The sequence below is a fragment of the Capsicum annuum genome, chromosome 5 (genome assembly GCF_002878395.1).
Source record: "Capsicum annuum cultivar UCD-10X-F1 chromosome 5, UCD10Xv1.1, whole genome shotgun sequence".
Taxonomy (NCBI): domain Eukaryota; kingdom Viridiplantae; phylum Streptophyta; class Magnoliopsida; order Solanales; family Solanaceae; genus Capsicum; species Capsicum annuum.
Genome location: NC_061115.1, coordinates 206,349,073 through 206,366,943, shown reverse-complemented (window position 1 = coordinate 206,366,943; position 17,871 = coordinate 206,349,073). Strand labels below are relative to the sequence as shown.

At 33.5% G+C, this 17,871-nt stretch overlaps 1 protein-coding gene across 1 annotated transcript in view; it reads left to right on the top strand.

The window, feature by feature from the left end:
• LOC107871134 (cation/H(+) antiporter 3-like) overlaps window positions 1-15,469 on the top strand; it is a 33,396-nt gene extending 17,927 nt beyond the window's left edge. The window contains exons 2-3 of the mRNA XM_016717936.2: window positions 12,817-13,818; window positions 14,041-15,469. Coding sequence (XP_016573422.2) covers window positions 12,817-13,818; window positions 14,041-15,162 — 2,124 coding nt within the window. The 3' untranslated portion in view covers window positions 15,163-15,469. The remainder of the gene's footprint in view (window positions 1-12,816; window positions 13,819-14,040) is intronic.
• The last annotated feature ends 2,402 nt before the right edge of the window (window positions 15,470-17,871 follow it).

The window sequence follows — 17,871 nt, the reverse complement described above, 5'->3', positions numbered from 1 at the left end:
CAAATCACATAAAGCCTACTAATTCATTCCCACAAGACATATATCATTAATCTTAAGCTACTATTTTTAACATCACAGTCCACATCGAAAATTCAAGCCTATTGTCTAACACCAATCATGTAACACCGATGAAGCATGCCTCATATTATACTATCTCATCACATAGAAATATCAACCTAATTCTATTACTTTACTTAAATATGACCCATAAGTTCATCATCTCCATGAAATTACTACAACACCTCTAAATCTACTACTTACCTTCTCACATGTACTACTAATTTACTACTACTAGAGAGAGAAAAACAATCAAAGGGGGGTAAAGCCACATAATAAATATAGTCTATCTTAATCTTATAATATAACTATTTCAATCTTATCAATGTATTCTAATCTCTCACATCATACTTACTTACCCAAGCATACATTTAGACTACCTTCAAATTTCATTTACACTAATGAGTTTCTACCCATAACTTATTGACTAATCTACCCCTCTCCATTCAAACCTATAAATAATTTATACAACCACCATAACTATCCATTCTGAGATTCTTCCCTATTTCAAATAATTAATTATTATAGGCAGCCACCTCCTTCACAGACTACCACACAATCTACAACTATTGCTACCACACTAGTCTATTACTATAAAATGGAAAACCACTCCTCAATCCATGGTTATACAACTAAAACTATTTATTTACACAAGTCACCCTTACTCTGACTACTAACCTTGTGACTTCATGTCACAAACTTCTAGACCATTTCACTACCAATGAGTCGCACTTTCACATATACTAATACTCGGGTGGAAATACAGTTCTAATGTTTTACTACACATCATTACCTTTATGCATGACATCTGCAATATGAATTTTGAAAGGGGACTGAATACACTTCGGACCTCTGTCTGAAAAGCATGATTTCATCAAGATAAAGGTATACACTCGAATCAATATACCTTGAAGCACAAATGGACTCCTCTCAAATCCTTGTGCTATCTCATAACATTATGGATAACTCAATCAGAGAGAAAAACCTCGCTGGGGGAGCTAAACTCTAAGATTTGTATGGCCTCGACAATGAGGCATGTCTCATGAAATTAAAACAAGGAAGGAATTTGGATAACTTTCTTATGGATGACACTATAGACCGATCTAGAGAATGAAAGAATAAGAAACAACTCCTAAATTCTAGGTAGCCTCCTTATTATAAGTGTGGTGCACAACACACCCATAAGCAAAACTCTACTAAACACGATTTCACTGATAAACTGGGACCATGAACCATGTTTTGATACCAAGTTTGTCATGAACCAAACCGAGGCCCTGGCCATGAAGGACATCCCAGACCATGAAGGCCCAAGCGCCCCTTCTAACTTGTAATCATATACACCATTTATATACTAAGAGGAAATGCAGAAATACGTAACAAAATAGAATCATGGTAAACTTTTATTTCAAACTACTCAATACTGAAATGAGTTCATAAAGATAAAAAATATCTAAAACTAGTCTGTGAAATCTCTACTAACTGAAAATAACCTCTATCTAAAGACTGGGACAAGGCCCCCAATCGAACCATGAATCAAAATAAAATAACAATGACTATACATTAGTCCTTTTGGAATAAGGGAGACTCACAAACTTCAAATCTATGAACAATCAATCTACGTTTAGCGGGTCCCCGGGACTAAGCCTAATATCCTGAAATATAGGGGGTCAATACAGATGTACTAGTATGCAGAGCAATCCAAAATAATATATTTATATAAAACATAAGTGAGAGAAATTCATAAAACATTTTACATATAATGTATGAAAACACATGGGAACATTTCAAAGACTTTGAAACATTTCTTTGAAATCATGAACTGCTCTTTAAGTTACTTCTGAGTTAGATATTACACTCTACAATCTATAATTCCATGGGCTATGTGGAATACGTCCTTGACTTAGCGGCCAAGCCCCCAATCCAAGTTTGCCACAAGGATTAGAGTATCTATAAGGGGACACACAAAATCACACAGTAGGGTGCCAAAATCCCTAATCAAATCAACATATCATGGTAGTGCACAAGATCATAAAGCAGGGCTCCTAACCATAGTCCCAGATTGGGATGACATGAATCAATGTACACAAGATCATAAAGCAGGGTACCATAATCCCGTATCGGTAAATCACGATTTCTAGCATAGTGTCTTTCAACTCGTACTTTCTTTAGGTAACCATCTAACTCTCTTTAAGCCCATTTTTAACCTATTCTAAACATGCATCTTTCTAAATTCAAAATCTAAAAATTTGAGTAAAATCTGTATTTTTAGTCTGTTCTGAATCTTCTATAGCATTCATCTGTTTGATATCTTCATACCAAGACTTGCAAGTCATATCTCTACGCCATACATTATCATATTATAGGTCTTTTATTCAAAAAATGTTTAGACCACCAGATCATTCAAATGGTACAATAGGATTTATATTTCAAACTATGCAGGGATTCTCTCTTTTCAACATTTCAACAAATATGTGGTGGTCAAGTATTTTGTAACAAACCATGCAATCTTTTTGAATCACCACTCTTCATTTATATTAACAAAAATCACCCTCTCTTTAGTTCATATCCAAAATCAAGTCTTACACAATAGTAAAGATAATTCAATATGCAATTGAATAATTCATAACATATGAAAACAAGAGGATTTACCACAAGAGAGGAATTTGAATTGTTGATGCTTTCAATTTAACATTGGAACTCAAAATTGCATACATACTTATATATGAATACAAATCTAATTTAGGGAAAGGCCTCAAGACCAAAATCATGCATCATATGAAGGATTTGAAATACTTAATTTTCGTTGTGATTCAAGATTTTCATGAAAACATGATTTCTCAACAGTCAAAACATTAATATAAAGATTTATCCATGCCCATGTAGTTAGGAAAGCCCTTCGTACCTTAGTTGATGAAGAATTCGCGAAAGATTGAACCTTTAAGCTTGAATGTGTAAACCCTACTTGGTTTTTCTCCTCTTGTATTTTAGAAGATGAATTAGGGGGGTTTTTTAGGAGAAAATAACGTACATTAGGGCAATTCATCTATAGATGTTTAGGGACTGTTATGGGACGTTAAAGGACCGTATTTCCCTTAAATAACACTAAAATGAAGCTTTTACGATGTTCTTCCCAAGGTGGGCGACGCACAACCCATGGCATAAGCCAAGCTTAGCGACGCACAGCCCATGGCATAGCCTTAAGTAGGCGCCTCATGCCCCATTGCATAGTCTAGACTATGTCTCATTCAAAAACTCATTAATTTTTTACTCCAATCTCGGATTGACAAACAATCGATGGTGTTGGAAAAAATATTCGAAGAGCTATAATTTGATATATAGTAGGCCCTCTAACACGTTATATACAGGAAGTTATGGTCGATGGAAGTTGACCCAAGTTGAGACATTCATCAAAACTTAATCAATAGAAGAGTTTCCAACTCGTCTTTAAGTTGGGGGATTTTTGTGACCTTAATTCATATTCAAAGGTTATCACATACTATAAGATTGATCATCACACATTTATTAACAAAAAACCGTTGGATTTGGGTCTATAGGCCTAGAAAAGACGGTTTAAACTTTAGCCCTAAAATGCGGGGTATTAGAATTTTGAAATAGTTATGTCTGTCCATTTCGAAACAATATATCTTTTTTGAATAGTCACAACTGACCGAATCCCCCATATGAATGGGGAGTGGATAGTATTTGTAAAACTTTATGGACAAGTATGTGATCATCAAGAAAAGACTGAATGCATCTGGATAAGTAGGTTTATCTTTGAACTTTCCATAGTGAACATGCATCGGATGCACTCGGTCAACTGGTAGATTTATATTTTTGAACAATCGAGCTTTAATGTAAACCTAGATAATACATGTCACAAAACCATCCATTTACCATTTATGATTCTCATGATTTTGTTTGTTTCAACCATGAACATATCCCAGTTTCATAAGAGCTTTTAGAATAGGACTTTACTAACATTCTCTTTGAAGTGGCTTCCACTTCACCCTCACATAGATGATTTCTAAATGTTCAATCCTATATATTAAACTATTTGTTCATATCTTCTAAATTTAGATAATCATTAAAAAACGTCTCACCATAAGTCTTATCCTTGTTTACTAAATATGTCTACATCATGAGAATGGGTTGGGTATATGACAATCTTGAACCTATCAGACACAACTTTTTTTTATCTTCATGAACCTAGCTCTTGGGATCTCAATTCTGCTAGGTAGATTTACCACTATACTGACTTTTCCTAGGCCGTAAACCTATTTTCTTGGATGTTATCTCAACTCCCTCTCTAGATAGGCCTTTTGTAAGTGGATTCGACACATTATCCTTTATTTCACACAGTCAACAGTGATAATTTCACTAGAGAGAAGTTCTCTAATGATATTATGTCTCCTTATGTGACGGGATTTACCATTGTACATCATGTTCCCTGACCTACCTATTGCCGCTTGACTATCACAGTGTATACATACTAGTACCAATGGTTTGGGTCAATAGGAAATATCTTCCGAGAAATTCTGGAGCCATTCTACTTCTTTACCGGCTTTATCTAACGCGGTAAATTCTTATTCCATTGTAGAGAGACCAATACATATTTGTTTGGATGATTCCATTATACTGCTCCTCCACCTATAGTAAATACATATCCACTTGTGGATTTTACTTCATTCGATCTGGTGATCCAATTTGCATCATTATATCCTTCAATTACCGCAGGATATTTATTATAATGCAAAGAATAGTCTTAAGTGTATTTAAGGTACCCCAAAACTCTTTTCATGGCCATCCAATGAGTTTTTTTAATATTACCTGTGTACCGACTCAACTTACTAATAAGAGATGTTATGTCTGATTGGGTACAATTCATTATATACATTAAACATCCCAACACTCTTGCTTACTCCAACTGTGAGTCACTTTCACCTTCATTCTTTTGAAGTGCGAAGCTCACATCCAATAGAGTCTTGGCAATATCAAATTCCAAATACTTGAACTTGTCTAATACTTTTTCGATGTAATGAGACTGTGACAATTCCAACCCTTGTGGAGTTCTATGGATTCTTATTCCTAAGATCACATCTGCAACTCCAAGGTCTTTCATATCAAACTTGCTCTCAAGCATTCGTTTCATAGCATTTATGTCAGTAATGTCTCTACTGATGATTAACATATTATCCACATACAAACAAACAATGACCTTGTAATTTGGATTGTCTTTGATGTAAACATATTTATCACATTCATTTATCTTAAACCCCTTTGCCAACATGGTTTGGTCAAACTTTGTATGCCACTATTTATGTACTTGTTTTAGTCCATAGAGTAACTTAACTAGTTTGCACACCTTCTTTTCTTTACCTGGAACTACAAAACCCTTGATTTGTTCCATGTAAATTTTTGTCTACAATTCTTCATTTAGGAATGTTATTTTCACATCCATTTGATGGATTTAAAGATCATATGCCGTCGTCAAGGCAGTTGACATCCGAATTGATGTTATCCTTGTTACTGGCTTGTACGTATCAAAGTAATCAAGGCCTTCCATCTGTTTGAAACCTTTTACTACAAGTCTTGTCTTGTATTTGTCAATAGTACCATCTGTTTTCATTTTTATTTTGAAGATCCATTTAGAACCTAAAGGTTTATTTTCTGAAGGAAGATCAACCAAATCCCATGTATGGTTGCTTAAGATTGAATCAATCTCACTATTGACTTCCTCTTTTCAAAAGGATGAGTCTGACGACGACATCGCTTCTTTAAATGTTTGAGGTTCATTTTCTAAGAGAAATATTACAAAATTCAATCCAAACAAAGTTGACGTTCTTTGACATGTACTACATCTTGGATTATCATCATTATGTACATCCTCACTTGGTTCATCTCGAGGTCATTTAGACCCCCCACTATACTGTTCATGTCTAATTTTATACGGATAAGTGTGTTCAAAGAATTCAGCATTATCTGATTCAATTACCGTACTTTCATTGATATCTGGATGTTCGAATTTATATGAACCAAAAACCGGCATGCTTTACTACTTTTAGAATATCCTATGAACACACACTCCATTGTCTTAGGTCTTATCTTCACCCTTTTGGGCATAGGAACTTGAAATTTTGCTAGACACCCTCACACTTTAAAATATTACAAGTTGGATTTCCTTCCTCGTATGGAATTAATTGTGTCTTGCTATGGGCACTCTATTGAGTATTCGGTTAGCTGTAAGGATAGCCTCCCCCCATAAGTTTCATGGTAAACCTGAACTTATGAGTAAGGAATTCATTATTTCCTTTAAGGTTTGATTTTTCCTTTCCACAATTCCATTAGACTGAGGTGAATACGGAGCGGTAGTTTGATGGACAATTTCATTCTCTACATATATTTCCGCAAATGGAGATTCATATTCTCCACCCCTATCACTTCTTATCATTTTGATCTTTTACTCTAACTGATTTTTAACTTCTATTTTATATTGCCTAAATGCATTTATTGTTTCATCCTTACTGTTTAGAAAATAGACATAACAATACCTAGTGCAATCGTTAATAAAAGTTATAAGATACTTTTTTTTCACAACGAGATGGTTTTGACTTCATATCACAAATGTCGGTATGGATTAAGTCCATGAAATTGGAATTCCTTTCACCGGACTCATACGGATGCTTAGCATACTCTGATTCCACACATGTTTGATATTTTGATTTATTGCACTCAAAGTTTGGCAAAACTTCTAAGTTAATCAATTTTTTTAAGATTTTGTACTTGACATGCCCTAAATGACTATGCCACAAATCGTTTGACTCTAGCAAGTAAGAAGAAGCCTTAACTTTCTTCATTTCAACAACCATTACATAAAGTTTGAAAAGGCCCTTATTGAGGTTGCCCTTTCCTACATATGTTTCATTCTTGCTTATTACAACTTTATCCAAAATAAAACACACTTAAATCCATTTTTAATGAGAAGTGTTGTCAACACAAAGTTTTTCCTAATACTAGGAACATGGAGAACATTGTTGAGAGTCAAGACTTTGCCAGAAGTTACTTTTGGGAATATCTTCCACTTCTTTCAACCTTAATTGTTGTATTATTTTCCATAAAGATTACTTCTTTGGGACCAACGAAATCATAAGTAGCAAAAGATTTTTTGTCTGCTCAAACATGTCTAGTGGCTTCTAAATTAAACCACCATTCATTTGGATATCTAACTAGATTGCTTTCAGTGATCATATCACATAGATTTTCAATCTTTCTAGTTGTTTCCAACATGTTTATCTAATCTCTTTTCTTATTCTTATTTAGAACTTGACTATTTTGAGCTTTGTGTCCAACATCACTACAAATGTAGCAATTGTCTTTGAACATTTTCTTATTCTGCTCTTTCTCTTGTCTAGAAGACTTCTTCATCTTCTTATTATTTGGAGCATCATCCTTAACAGGATTTGCAACCATCATTGATATTTTTTCATTCAACTCATTATCCTCGTCTATTTTGGAATGACTCATAAGATCTTTCAAATCAGACAATTGATTTCCAATCATAATTATTATTTTAATTTTTTTTTAAGAATATGAGGATCTATACTTGTGAACAATTGCATTGCAAGTTTGGCCAGTCAAAATGACATCATTTGCTGTCATTCTTTGAAGTTCACACCAAAATATTTTTCTATTTCTCTATTATGCTAGAGCAATACCTGAACGACTTAATGACGCAACGCTGGATGTCGTTGGGACGACACCATTCACAACCAAATCAATTTATTATTCAGTTTCATTTGTCATTTTCTTGTCAATCTTTGACATACTCTTTAGTATTTCAGAATACTAACAATAAAGAAATTAATCTTCAGCAAACTTGTTTCTAGTCAATGATGAAATTTTTATATTTTCAAATCATCAACTAAATGAACTATGAAACATGACGAAGTTTTTATGACTTCAAATCATAATCAAATTCAAACAGAGTGAAATCCCATAGATTTTGAACTCCAGAAATCAATACAGAGATTTTAACGAATCGATGAAGTTTTTATATTCTTTGAACCGGATTCTCATACTGATTTCTCGATGAAGTTTTTATATTCTTCTAATCGATGGAGTAGAAATCACAAGATTTTAGTCTCCGCAAAATATGACACAATACAAATTAACCAAATACTTTATTTATAAATGGCGATAAAAAAATTCCCTTCACAAACAAGCACAAAAATAAAAAAATTTATGCTTTCTTGATGTTGTTTTTCTCAATTTTGATAAAATCTGTATTTTTGAATAATAACTTCAAACACATGTTTAAATTAACATATGAATAATCAAATGAAGTTATAACTTTGCATTTACAACTTTAAATTTTTAACAATAAGTTCAACCCAACTTATGAACATCAACAAAATAAAGTTCAAACTATTTTCTGAAAAATAGCAAAACCAAATGTTAAGAACGTCAACACAAGTTCAACCAACTTATGAACTATCAAAATGAAGTGTCAAGAACTTCAAACACAAGTTCAAAAAGTTGAAGAACTATCAATATGAAGTTCAGACTATTTACTGAAAAAACAGTAAATGAAACAATATAGATTAATAGATTATTTCCTTAAGATTGTTGTTTCGGGTACTTAATATGTATGTTTTTACACTAAACTTCAACACAAGTTCAAAACTTTTTAAGAACACTTATGAAGTTTTCAACACTTTCAAAACAAGTTCAATATGAACTATCAAAAACGTGTGTTAATTTTTTTATAAGAAATAATATGAAACAGAATAAGACAAGTCCTTCGAATTCAAGAAGTGTCCCTAAGGAAATAATTCCCCTCAAGTACCCAAGGTTGCGGAATTTTTCTCTCAGGATAAAATGACTTCCCAACCAGACTATAGCGGTACCTCAAACGCTCTGGTTTTCTTCGAACTCACTCAACGGGACATGATCACACAGAGTTTTTAGAAGTAAGAGAAATGTTTTTTCTATACAGAAATTTTTGTACTAAATCTGTGAAAAAATGCAGGTTTATATAGCCACGAAGTGCCTCTTCGGAAAGGAGGCAATGGTTTATCGAAAAGGTGTATCATTTCAAAATAGTCATGTCTATCCATTCTAAAACATGTCTTTTCTGAATAGTCACCCCTGTTCTAAAATAGTGTGTCTTTTCCTCGAAGGGTTGTGTCCCTTCATTTTCCTTTCACACCAATTGAACCCAACAAGTTCAACATTACTCATGCTTCTCTACAAGTAAAACCACCACTTCCGTTAGCATATTTGAGGATTATCACCTATGTTTATTTTCTCAACCTCAAACTCTAGACTTGCGGTTAATCCTAAACCTATACTAATAAAATACATTTTTACAAAGAGAAAATTTCATCAAAGTTGACTCCTTTTCTCTGGCCAAAACCTTTGAAAACTAACCCCGCCTTATACCTAGGCGTAAAGTTATGCTTCTTCTGCATGCTCTAAATACTAAAGATCCATTTGTTTATAAGATCTTTCTTAGCTTTTAGTAATTCAACTAACTCATATGTGTCATTCATGTGGAGTGAATTCATCTCATCTTCTATTGCTTTTATCCACTGATGTTTATGAGTATCTTCCATAGCTTCATCATAGTCTCCAGGCTCAGTCAGTCAAAGTACATACTCAGCTGGAGAATATTATGTTGACTTTTTCTTCTCTCTAGTAGATCTTCTACAAGACGTTTCAGGAATAGCTGAAGTAGCTAATTAAGCAGGAGCTAGCTAGTTGATAATCAACCACAACATCATTAATAGGACCTTCTATAGGTTCTATACGTCCTGATCATCATCTGTGTTATTTTCTTGGGTTACAGTTTATTTCATGTGCAATATATGTGTTAGTAATAGAAACTGGATCAACATTGAATAAGCTTTCATTATTCTAAAAATCTCCTTTCTTAGCCTTTTAATATCCTCAATAGTTTGGCCTTGAAGAAATACTGAATCACAACTTCTAATAAGCTTCTTATCAACTAGATCATAAAAATAATAACCAAACTTATCTCTACCATAACCAAAAAAGATGCATGACTTAGTTTTTACATCCATTTTTAGAACTCTCATCTTTTGAAATATGCACACAAGCTTTACACCTAAAGACTTTCAAGTGATCATAGGAAACATCCTTACGAAACCAACCCCTATTAGGAATATGACCATCCAAAGCAATTGTAGGAGAAAATTTTTTAACATAAGCAACAATATTAAGTGTTTCAGCCCAGAAGGAATTTGGAAGATTAGCCTCTGAAAGCACACATCTAACTATCTCAACTAGAGTTCTATTCATCCTCTCTGTCAATCCATTTAGTTGAAGTGTCTTGGGCGGAACTTTCTGGTGATGAATTCGTTGCAATTTGCAATATTTCTTAAAGGAACCAATGTATTCAGTGCCTTTGTCAGTTCAAATACATTTTAGTTTCTTCCTAATTTGTCTCTCAAATAAGGCTTAAAATTTCTTAAATATATCAAGTACTTGATCTTTGGATTTTAGAGGATATACCCAAAGCTTGCAAAAATAATCATCAATGAAATCCGCAAAGTAAAATGCACCACTATTTGACTTTACTTTTAAAAGGACAACGCAAATCAGAATGCACTAGCTCTAATAATTTAGGCTTTTTTTTTTTAAGGAGGATGACTGCGAAAAGAAACTCTTCTTTGTTTTTTTTGGCTAAGCAATGAACATATTTTTTCACCTTTACTTTTCTCACACCAGCAAGCAAATTCTTCTTATCCAAACATGTGATCTCTTCTCGCTCATATGACTGAGCCTTTTTTGCCACAATTTCAAAAATGTGTCATTTTTCACTAAATTTACAGAGTCACTGAAGATAGATCCTTGAGTTACATATAAATTGGAATACTTTCTTCCTCGAGCCACAACTAATGTTCCTTTGGTGAGCTTTCATTGGCCATTGAATAAGTCATTATGGTAGATATCATAATCTAGTTGTCCTACAAATATCAAGTTTAGAGGAATGTTTGGATCCTGCTTGACATTCTAAAGGACTAATGTTGTACCAATATTAGTATTCAAACAAATCATTCCAAATTCAAATACCTTAACCTCACTAGCATTGCCCATCTTCAACACTACAGAGTTAACAAGAGTATAAGATGAAAAAAAGTCTTACCTCTGTGTCACATAAGATGCAACTCTAAAATCTATTATTCAACTAGTATTCTAGATACAAATATGAATATATTTTTAACATAAGCAAAGAGAAGGTCATCTCAGACGACAACAACAATAACATTGTTTCTGTTATTTTTTCTTTCCTCTTCTCTAGTCTATTACTTTATTTTATTATAGAGCCTTTTAATATGTCTTTTCTTGCCATAATGATAGCATGAATGATTCTCGTACCCTGACCTTGACTTGCTTCTACCTTTACCTCTATTACTTGAATTTCTTGTTTTGTCTCTCCCCTTATCTTCTGTAAACAAAACAATGGAACATCTGAGTGCAGGGATGAGCCCTGATATTTTCTTCGAACTTCTTCATTCAAAATATCACTCTTGACAAATTTCATAGTCACCTTGTTATGGGGAACTGAACTTGTTAAAGACACACTAAGAGTTTTGCTAGAATCTGGTAGAGTATTAAGAAGCCAAAGTCCTTATATTTCGTCATCAAAATTGACACTCATTCCAGACAGTTGATCAAGTACACCTTGAAAATCATTCATGTGATCAAGAATAAGACTGGCCTCCTTGTATATAAAGATTATCAATTTCTTTAGCAAGAACAACTTGTCACTGTCAGTTTTTGAAGCATAAAGTATCTCCAACTTTTTCCACAATATTCTAGAATATGTCTCATTCACAATATGATTGTGAACTTTACATTCAACCCATTCCCTTATCTATCCACATACTTGTTGGTGCTCAAAGTCCTAATTTTCATAGTCATATTCTCATGTTTATGAGCAGCGAAATCAGAATGATGTGCCTTCTTCACACATAGAAGATATTTTATCTTGCTCTTCCATATGGTATAATTGATCCCATTTAGACATACCATCTTATTCATATTTGCCTCCATCCAAATATCTTTGGTAGTTAACCAAGACTTTGGTACCACTTGTTATGATGGAAGGAGGTAAACACGAAAACAAAGAAAGTAAAGGACACCTAGTATAATGTGGAAAAATCCTTCAAATTGAAGGTAACAACTACGAGATCACAAAGATCCAAATAGCTCCATTATAACAATAAGTGATTCACAAATATTCTCCAAAATGACTACACACAACAAAAGAAATTCGAATCCTATTTCAAATAGAATTGCAAATCAAAAGAGAATAGGAATAAGCCATGAGACTTTGGCAGGAACATGGGCCACTACCCAACACAAAAAGACACAGCTAAATCATGTTTCTCTAAGATTGCTAATCTACTCTTCAACTTGATTTTCTTTTCCTTCAATCCCAGTGTTTCCTTTTATTTTCAACTGGACAAGGGAAAAGAAATCATGTATTTTCCCTCTCCTGATTCCCAGCAAATTGTTTTTCTTTCATCAAAAGGCTAAAGTTGTTGTTCTTTAGACTACCAAAGGCACGGGAAATGTCATTTACGCTTGTCCTCCCAAGGTAGGGGTAAGGTCTGCGTACACTATATCCTCCTCTGACCCACTTGTGGGATTACACTGGTTATGTTGTTGGTGTTGTAATGTCTTTTATGCTTGTATTCTAACTCGAGATTTGATGGTATTGTCTTCCACGTACAGGCAGGTATCATACTGGGGCCAACAATGCTTGGAAAGATCCCGAACTTTACAGAGAATTTATTCCCACAACAAGGAGAAATTTTCTTAGATATATTGTCAAAACTTGGGTATATCTTCTTTATATTCCTAAGTGGAGTGAAGATGGACCCAAAACTGGTGTTAAGATGTGGTTCGAAGGCGTGGGCAATAGGATTACTTGCAGTCGTTATACCAATGTCGTCTGCCGCGAGCTTGTATTTTGGGTTCTTTTCAAAAGATGAAAACCTGCATAGATACCGACAATCAGCCACCCAAAGTATTTTCATGACACAGGGTTTAATTGCATTTCCTGTTATTGCGTCTCTCCTTGTTGACCTGAAAATCATGAATTCTGAGCTTGGTCGTCTTGCTCTGGCAACAGCTTTAATCAGTGACCTGTGCAGTAATGTGGGGTTGAGTATCTTTTCCATCATTAGAATTGGATTCTACACAGCGATTACGACTATAATCTCTATACAGTCTTTTGTTTTTCTTATTGTTATAGTTTTGATTATTGTGTTTACTATGCGACCTCTTTCACTTTGGATCATCAAAAAGACCCCAGAAGGCAGGCCTGTAGATTCCGTTTACATTATTTGGATCGCGATAGCTGTGATTGTTGTGGATAATGTAGGGCTTGGTTTCCAATATGGTCCTTTAGTTCTAGGTCTTACAATACCAGATGGTCCACCTCTCGGGTCAACATTGGTAGATAAATTAGAGACCTTAGTATCTGGTTTGCTTGCACCTCTTTTGGTCACTTATTGTGGTATAAAAGTAAATATGATTGATTTATATGATCTCATGTTCCTGAATTGGGTATGGGTTATGGTGTTCTTTTGTCTCACCATCAAGTACGCATCAGTTTTCCTTCCAGCATTGGCTTGCAAGGTGCCCCCAAAAGATGCTGCCGCTCTTTCCTTCATCATGTCCACACAAGGTGTTATTCAGATGTCTTTTCACTTCACCAATAAATTTACTCAGGTATTTTAATTATCCATTCAATATCTAACTAACATTACTGTTTCATATTATTGTTGTTGATGCTGTACCTGTTTATAGTCGGCATGTGAAATGTTGGTTTATGTGATAGCATTGCTCCTTATGAAGAAACAAAACATCATTAGTCATTTGTGGAATGCGCTAACAACCTTTTTCAGCCAGACATCTAATTCTGTTTTCTCTTTCCCCTTTATTGAAGCACAGACATATGATAGAGAAACCTTTTCCATGCTAATTGCATCTGTATTCCTCATAGCTTCACTCTCACATTTGTGTGTTGGGTCGCTCTATGATCAAACAAGGATATATGCCGGTTATCAGAAAAGAGACATCCAACATGCTTCAAGAAATTCTGAGTTACGCTTGCTTTCATGTGCTCATCGATTTGATGACGTTGTAGCTGTCCGTAAGCTATTAGATGTTTCTTTTCCATGTAAAGAAAGTCCTTTATCAGTGTATGTGCTACACTTGGTGGAACTTGCTGGTCGAGCATCTCCAGTTCTAATTGATCATCAATTCGGGCAAAAGAATATTTCTGGCATCTCTCGATCACAAAAGATTGTGGAAGTCCTTTTATCCTTTGAAAATCAGTGCTTGGGATCAGCTAGTACTCATTTCTTCACCTCAATGTCACTGCCAAGGTTCATGCATCATGACGTTTGCTCACTTGCATTAGACAAGTTAGCATCAATGATCATACTCCCATTTCATAGGAAATGGAATCATCAGGGGAAGATTATCTTGGACAGCAGTAAGTTGAGAACAATGAACAATAATGTATTGGAGATGGCCCCTTGTTCTGTAGGTATCCTAATTGACCGTCAGAAAATAAGGCGTCTAGAAAATGAATCCGGTCATGAGTCATCGGTGTATAAAGTAGCCGTGGTTTTCATGGGAGGCAGTGATGATCGTGAGGCGTTGGCTTATGCTAGACGTATGCCAAGATCACCTGAACTTCAGCTGACCGTGGTTAGATTTGTGTCATGGGACGTCGACGTACGTGAAAACCAGTGGGATGCTGTACTTGATGCTGAAATGTTGAAGGAGATTAGACTTCTTGGTCAGCACCAAGATAACATTCTGTACAGAGAGGAAAGAGTTAAAGATGGGGCTCAAACAACTTTTATCATACATGCTATGGAAGAAGCTTTTGATCTTATCTTGGTCGGAAGGCGTCATCGTAAGGATTTACAACAACTATTAGGCCTTAATGAATGGAATGATTTTCCAGAACTTGGACCAGTTGGTGATATACTTGCTGCTGCAGATATCAATAGTCCAGTTTCAGTCTTGGTTGTGCAGCAACAAATTGTAAAGAACAAATGAGAAAAGTAACCCCTCATCATTTGAAGCAAATAGACTTAAAAAATACATAGCAAGTGTAGATTTCATCACACAATTAATGTAAGGCCATGTCGAATAGGGATGTCAATGGTAAGTAGGTTCGGGCGATTATTTCTAAAATCTATCCCATACCAATTTTTTTGTTAGTTTTTTATTTTATATATAACCAAAACGAGACTTTTGAAAACCGTCCCATCATCTCAGTTTTGCTTTTGTATGGGTACGGTTCGATTAATTTTTTGGTATTTTTTAAAAGAACATATAAAAGTTAGAAGAACGCTACCATGTATACTTAATTGTATATGACATTGGCAAAACTCACTGTACATTTTTATTGTGTAAAAGGTGATGAATCCAGAAAACATAAAAGAAAACAAGAATAGAGATTCATCCCATTAATTTAAGGTAGTGTAAAGCAATAGTAAGTAAAAAAATATAATTTTGATCATACGAATGGGAAGAAATCAATCAAGATGAAACTCAAGAAAGGAGTCTACTTAAATTAGGTATCCAATAAGAGAAATTTAGATAATAAGAGATAGAAAGTATCAAATAACTTGTAGCTTGTTACCTAGATAGTTGGAATACCTTGTAGCTTACTAGTTATTACTCAAGAGAGGAGATACTAAAACCATTTTAATTTCAATTGCAGTAGTATAACAAATTTATGTGTTAGGACTTTGAGTTCTAATTATGTTGCCTTTTGTAATCACTTTCATTACCTCGAATCTACAGAAATTTTTTATTATTTTATTCTTTTTAGTTAATATATAAATTTAGTTTACATGTATATGATTCGATACGGTTTGATAATTTTTTGATTAATTTTTATAAACTAAATAACCAACCAAATTATTCGATTCAGTTATAAATTTATATAAAAACCGTTGATTTTATTAAGTGAAACCTAAAATTTGGTTTAGAACAAATAAGGCCTAAGTTGGTTTTTCAAAAATCATTGACACTCCTAATGCCTATATATAAATTAGTTTCTTGACACGTGTGTCCAATATAAATTTGTATAGGTCCATTAGAATGATTATAATTCTGGGAAAATATGCTGTAAAATTGAGTAGTAAAATGCAACAACTACAAATAAATTTTTAAAAGATTAACAGGAAAACCAAATGAGAGGCTTATTTTAATGGATAAAATTTTATTCCTTTTAAGAAACCACCGGAAATTTTTTGAATTTTGATTAACACTTAGCAAATTTTCAACAAATCATAAATGACTTATCTGATCCCAAATAATAATGCAGACTTTCAATAATTAGAAATTCATACAAAATTAAATTAAAGAAGTATAGTAGAGAGAAGATGCAAAAATAAAAAAGATCAGAATACAAAACAGGACATTATAAGACTGGAAGACCAGAATTGCAAGGAAGGTTTCAAGTAAAATGAGTCGAGCACTAGTTTAGACAGTAACGACACGATTAATCTACCACATTTGATCTACAAGGAATGAAGCAGTGTGAAATTATAAAGTACCACATCCCACAATTACATGTAGGAAGATACAGTTAGAATGCAAGTTGAAATTAGTTGATAAACTACATAGAAGATATGATAGAAAAGATAGAAATTGGGTTGAAAAATTTGTACAAAAGGTGGGGTAATAGATTAGAGATGCAGAGTTTTTCTTTTTCTCTTTTTGTTAGTGAGGCGTAATGTAGCTAGCATAACCAAAAGTACTTGATGTAATGGGGTTTTGTTTAATAATAATATGTTGGTTTCAAAAAAAAAAAAAAAAAGAAAAATGCAAGAAAAAAAAAACAAGAAAATACAACACACACATCCTTCTTAAGGCTTTAATCATAACAATATAGAAGGGAATATATATATATATACATATGTATATATATATATATATATAAAACTACATTTCACTACATGTATTCTCTTGAGTGAGCTTGGAGTACCATTAAAATTAGGGAAAAAGACACCCTATGGCCATTTTAAAATTAATAGTTCAAGTTTGGGCATAATAGCATTATGTGTCCTGCCAGCAAATTAATTGTCACTTTATGGTCATTAGGTCATTTGACCATTTTCAGCCTTTTCAACTTGGGTTATTCGGTCCTTTACTCAACTTTTTTTTTTTGCTATAAATTTTTTAACTTAAAAATAGTTAATTTTTTTGTTGTTTAAAAATAATAATTAAATATAATTATATAAAAATGGTATAATTGTTATATAGAATATGTATCTATATAAAATATATGTATACAAATTGTATAATTCTATCAAATATGTATATGTATAAAATATATACAAAAAATTGTATAGAATGTGTATAAAAATTATATAATTGTTGTATAAAATGTGTAAAAAAATTATATAATTATTATATAAATTGTGTATCAAAACTGTGAAATTTTTGTATAGAATACGTATATTTATAAGATAATGTATAGAAACTATATAGAGTGTGTGTAAAAACTGTATAGAAAAAGCCAGCAAATTGAAATGGCTAGAAAATAGAATTTAAATTTCATGATCATTTTCGTGGAATTTATTTGATCTAAAGTATCATTTCTGTACTTTCTCCTTCAAATTAGTTGTTTTTTCTACATCCATATGATCTGCTATGGTTAAACCCATCAACCGGATCGGTCCAGCTCAATAATTTTTACCGGGCTGTGGGTCGGTCCATACTGGGCCCAACGGTATAAAATGGCTAAACAGC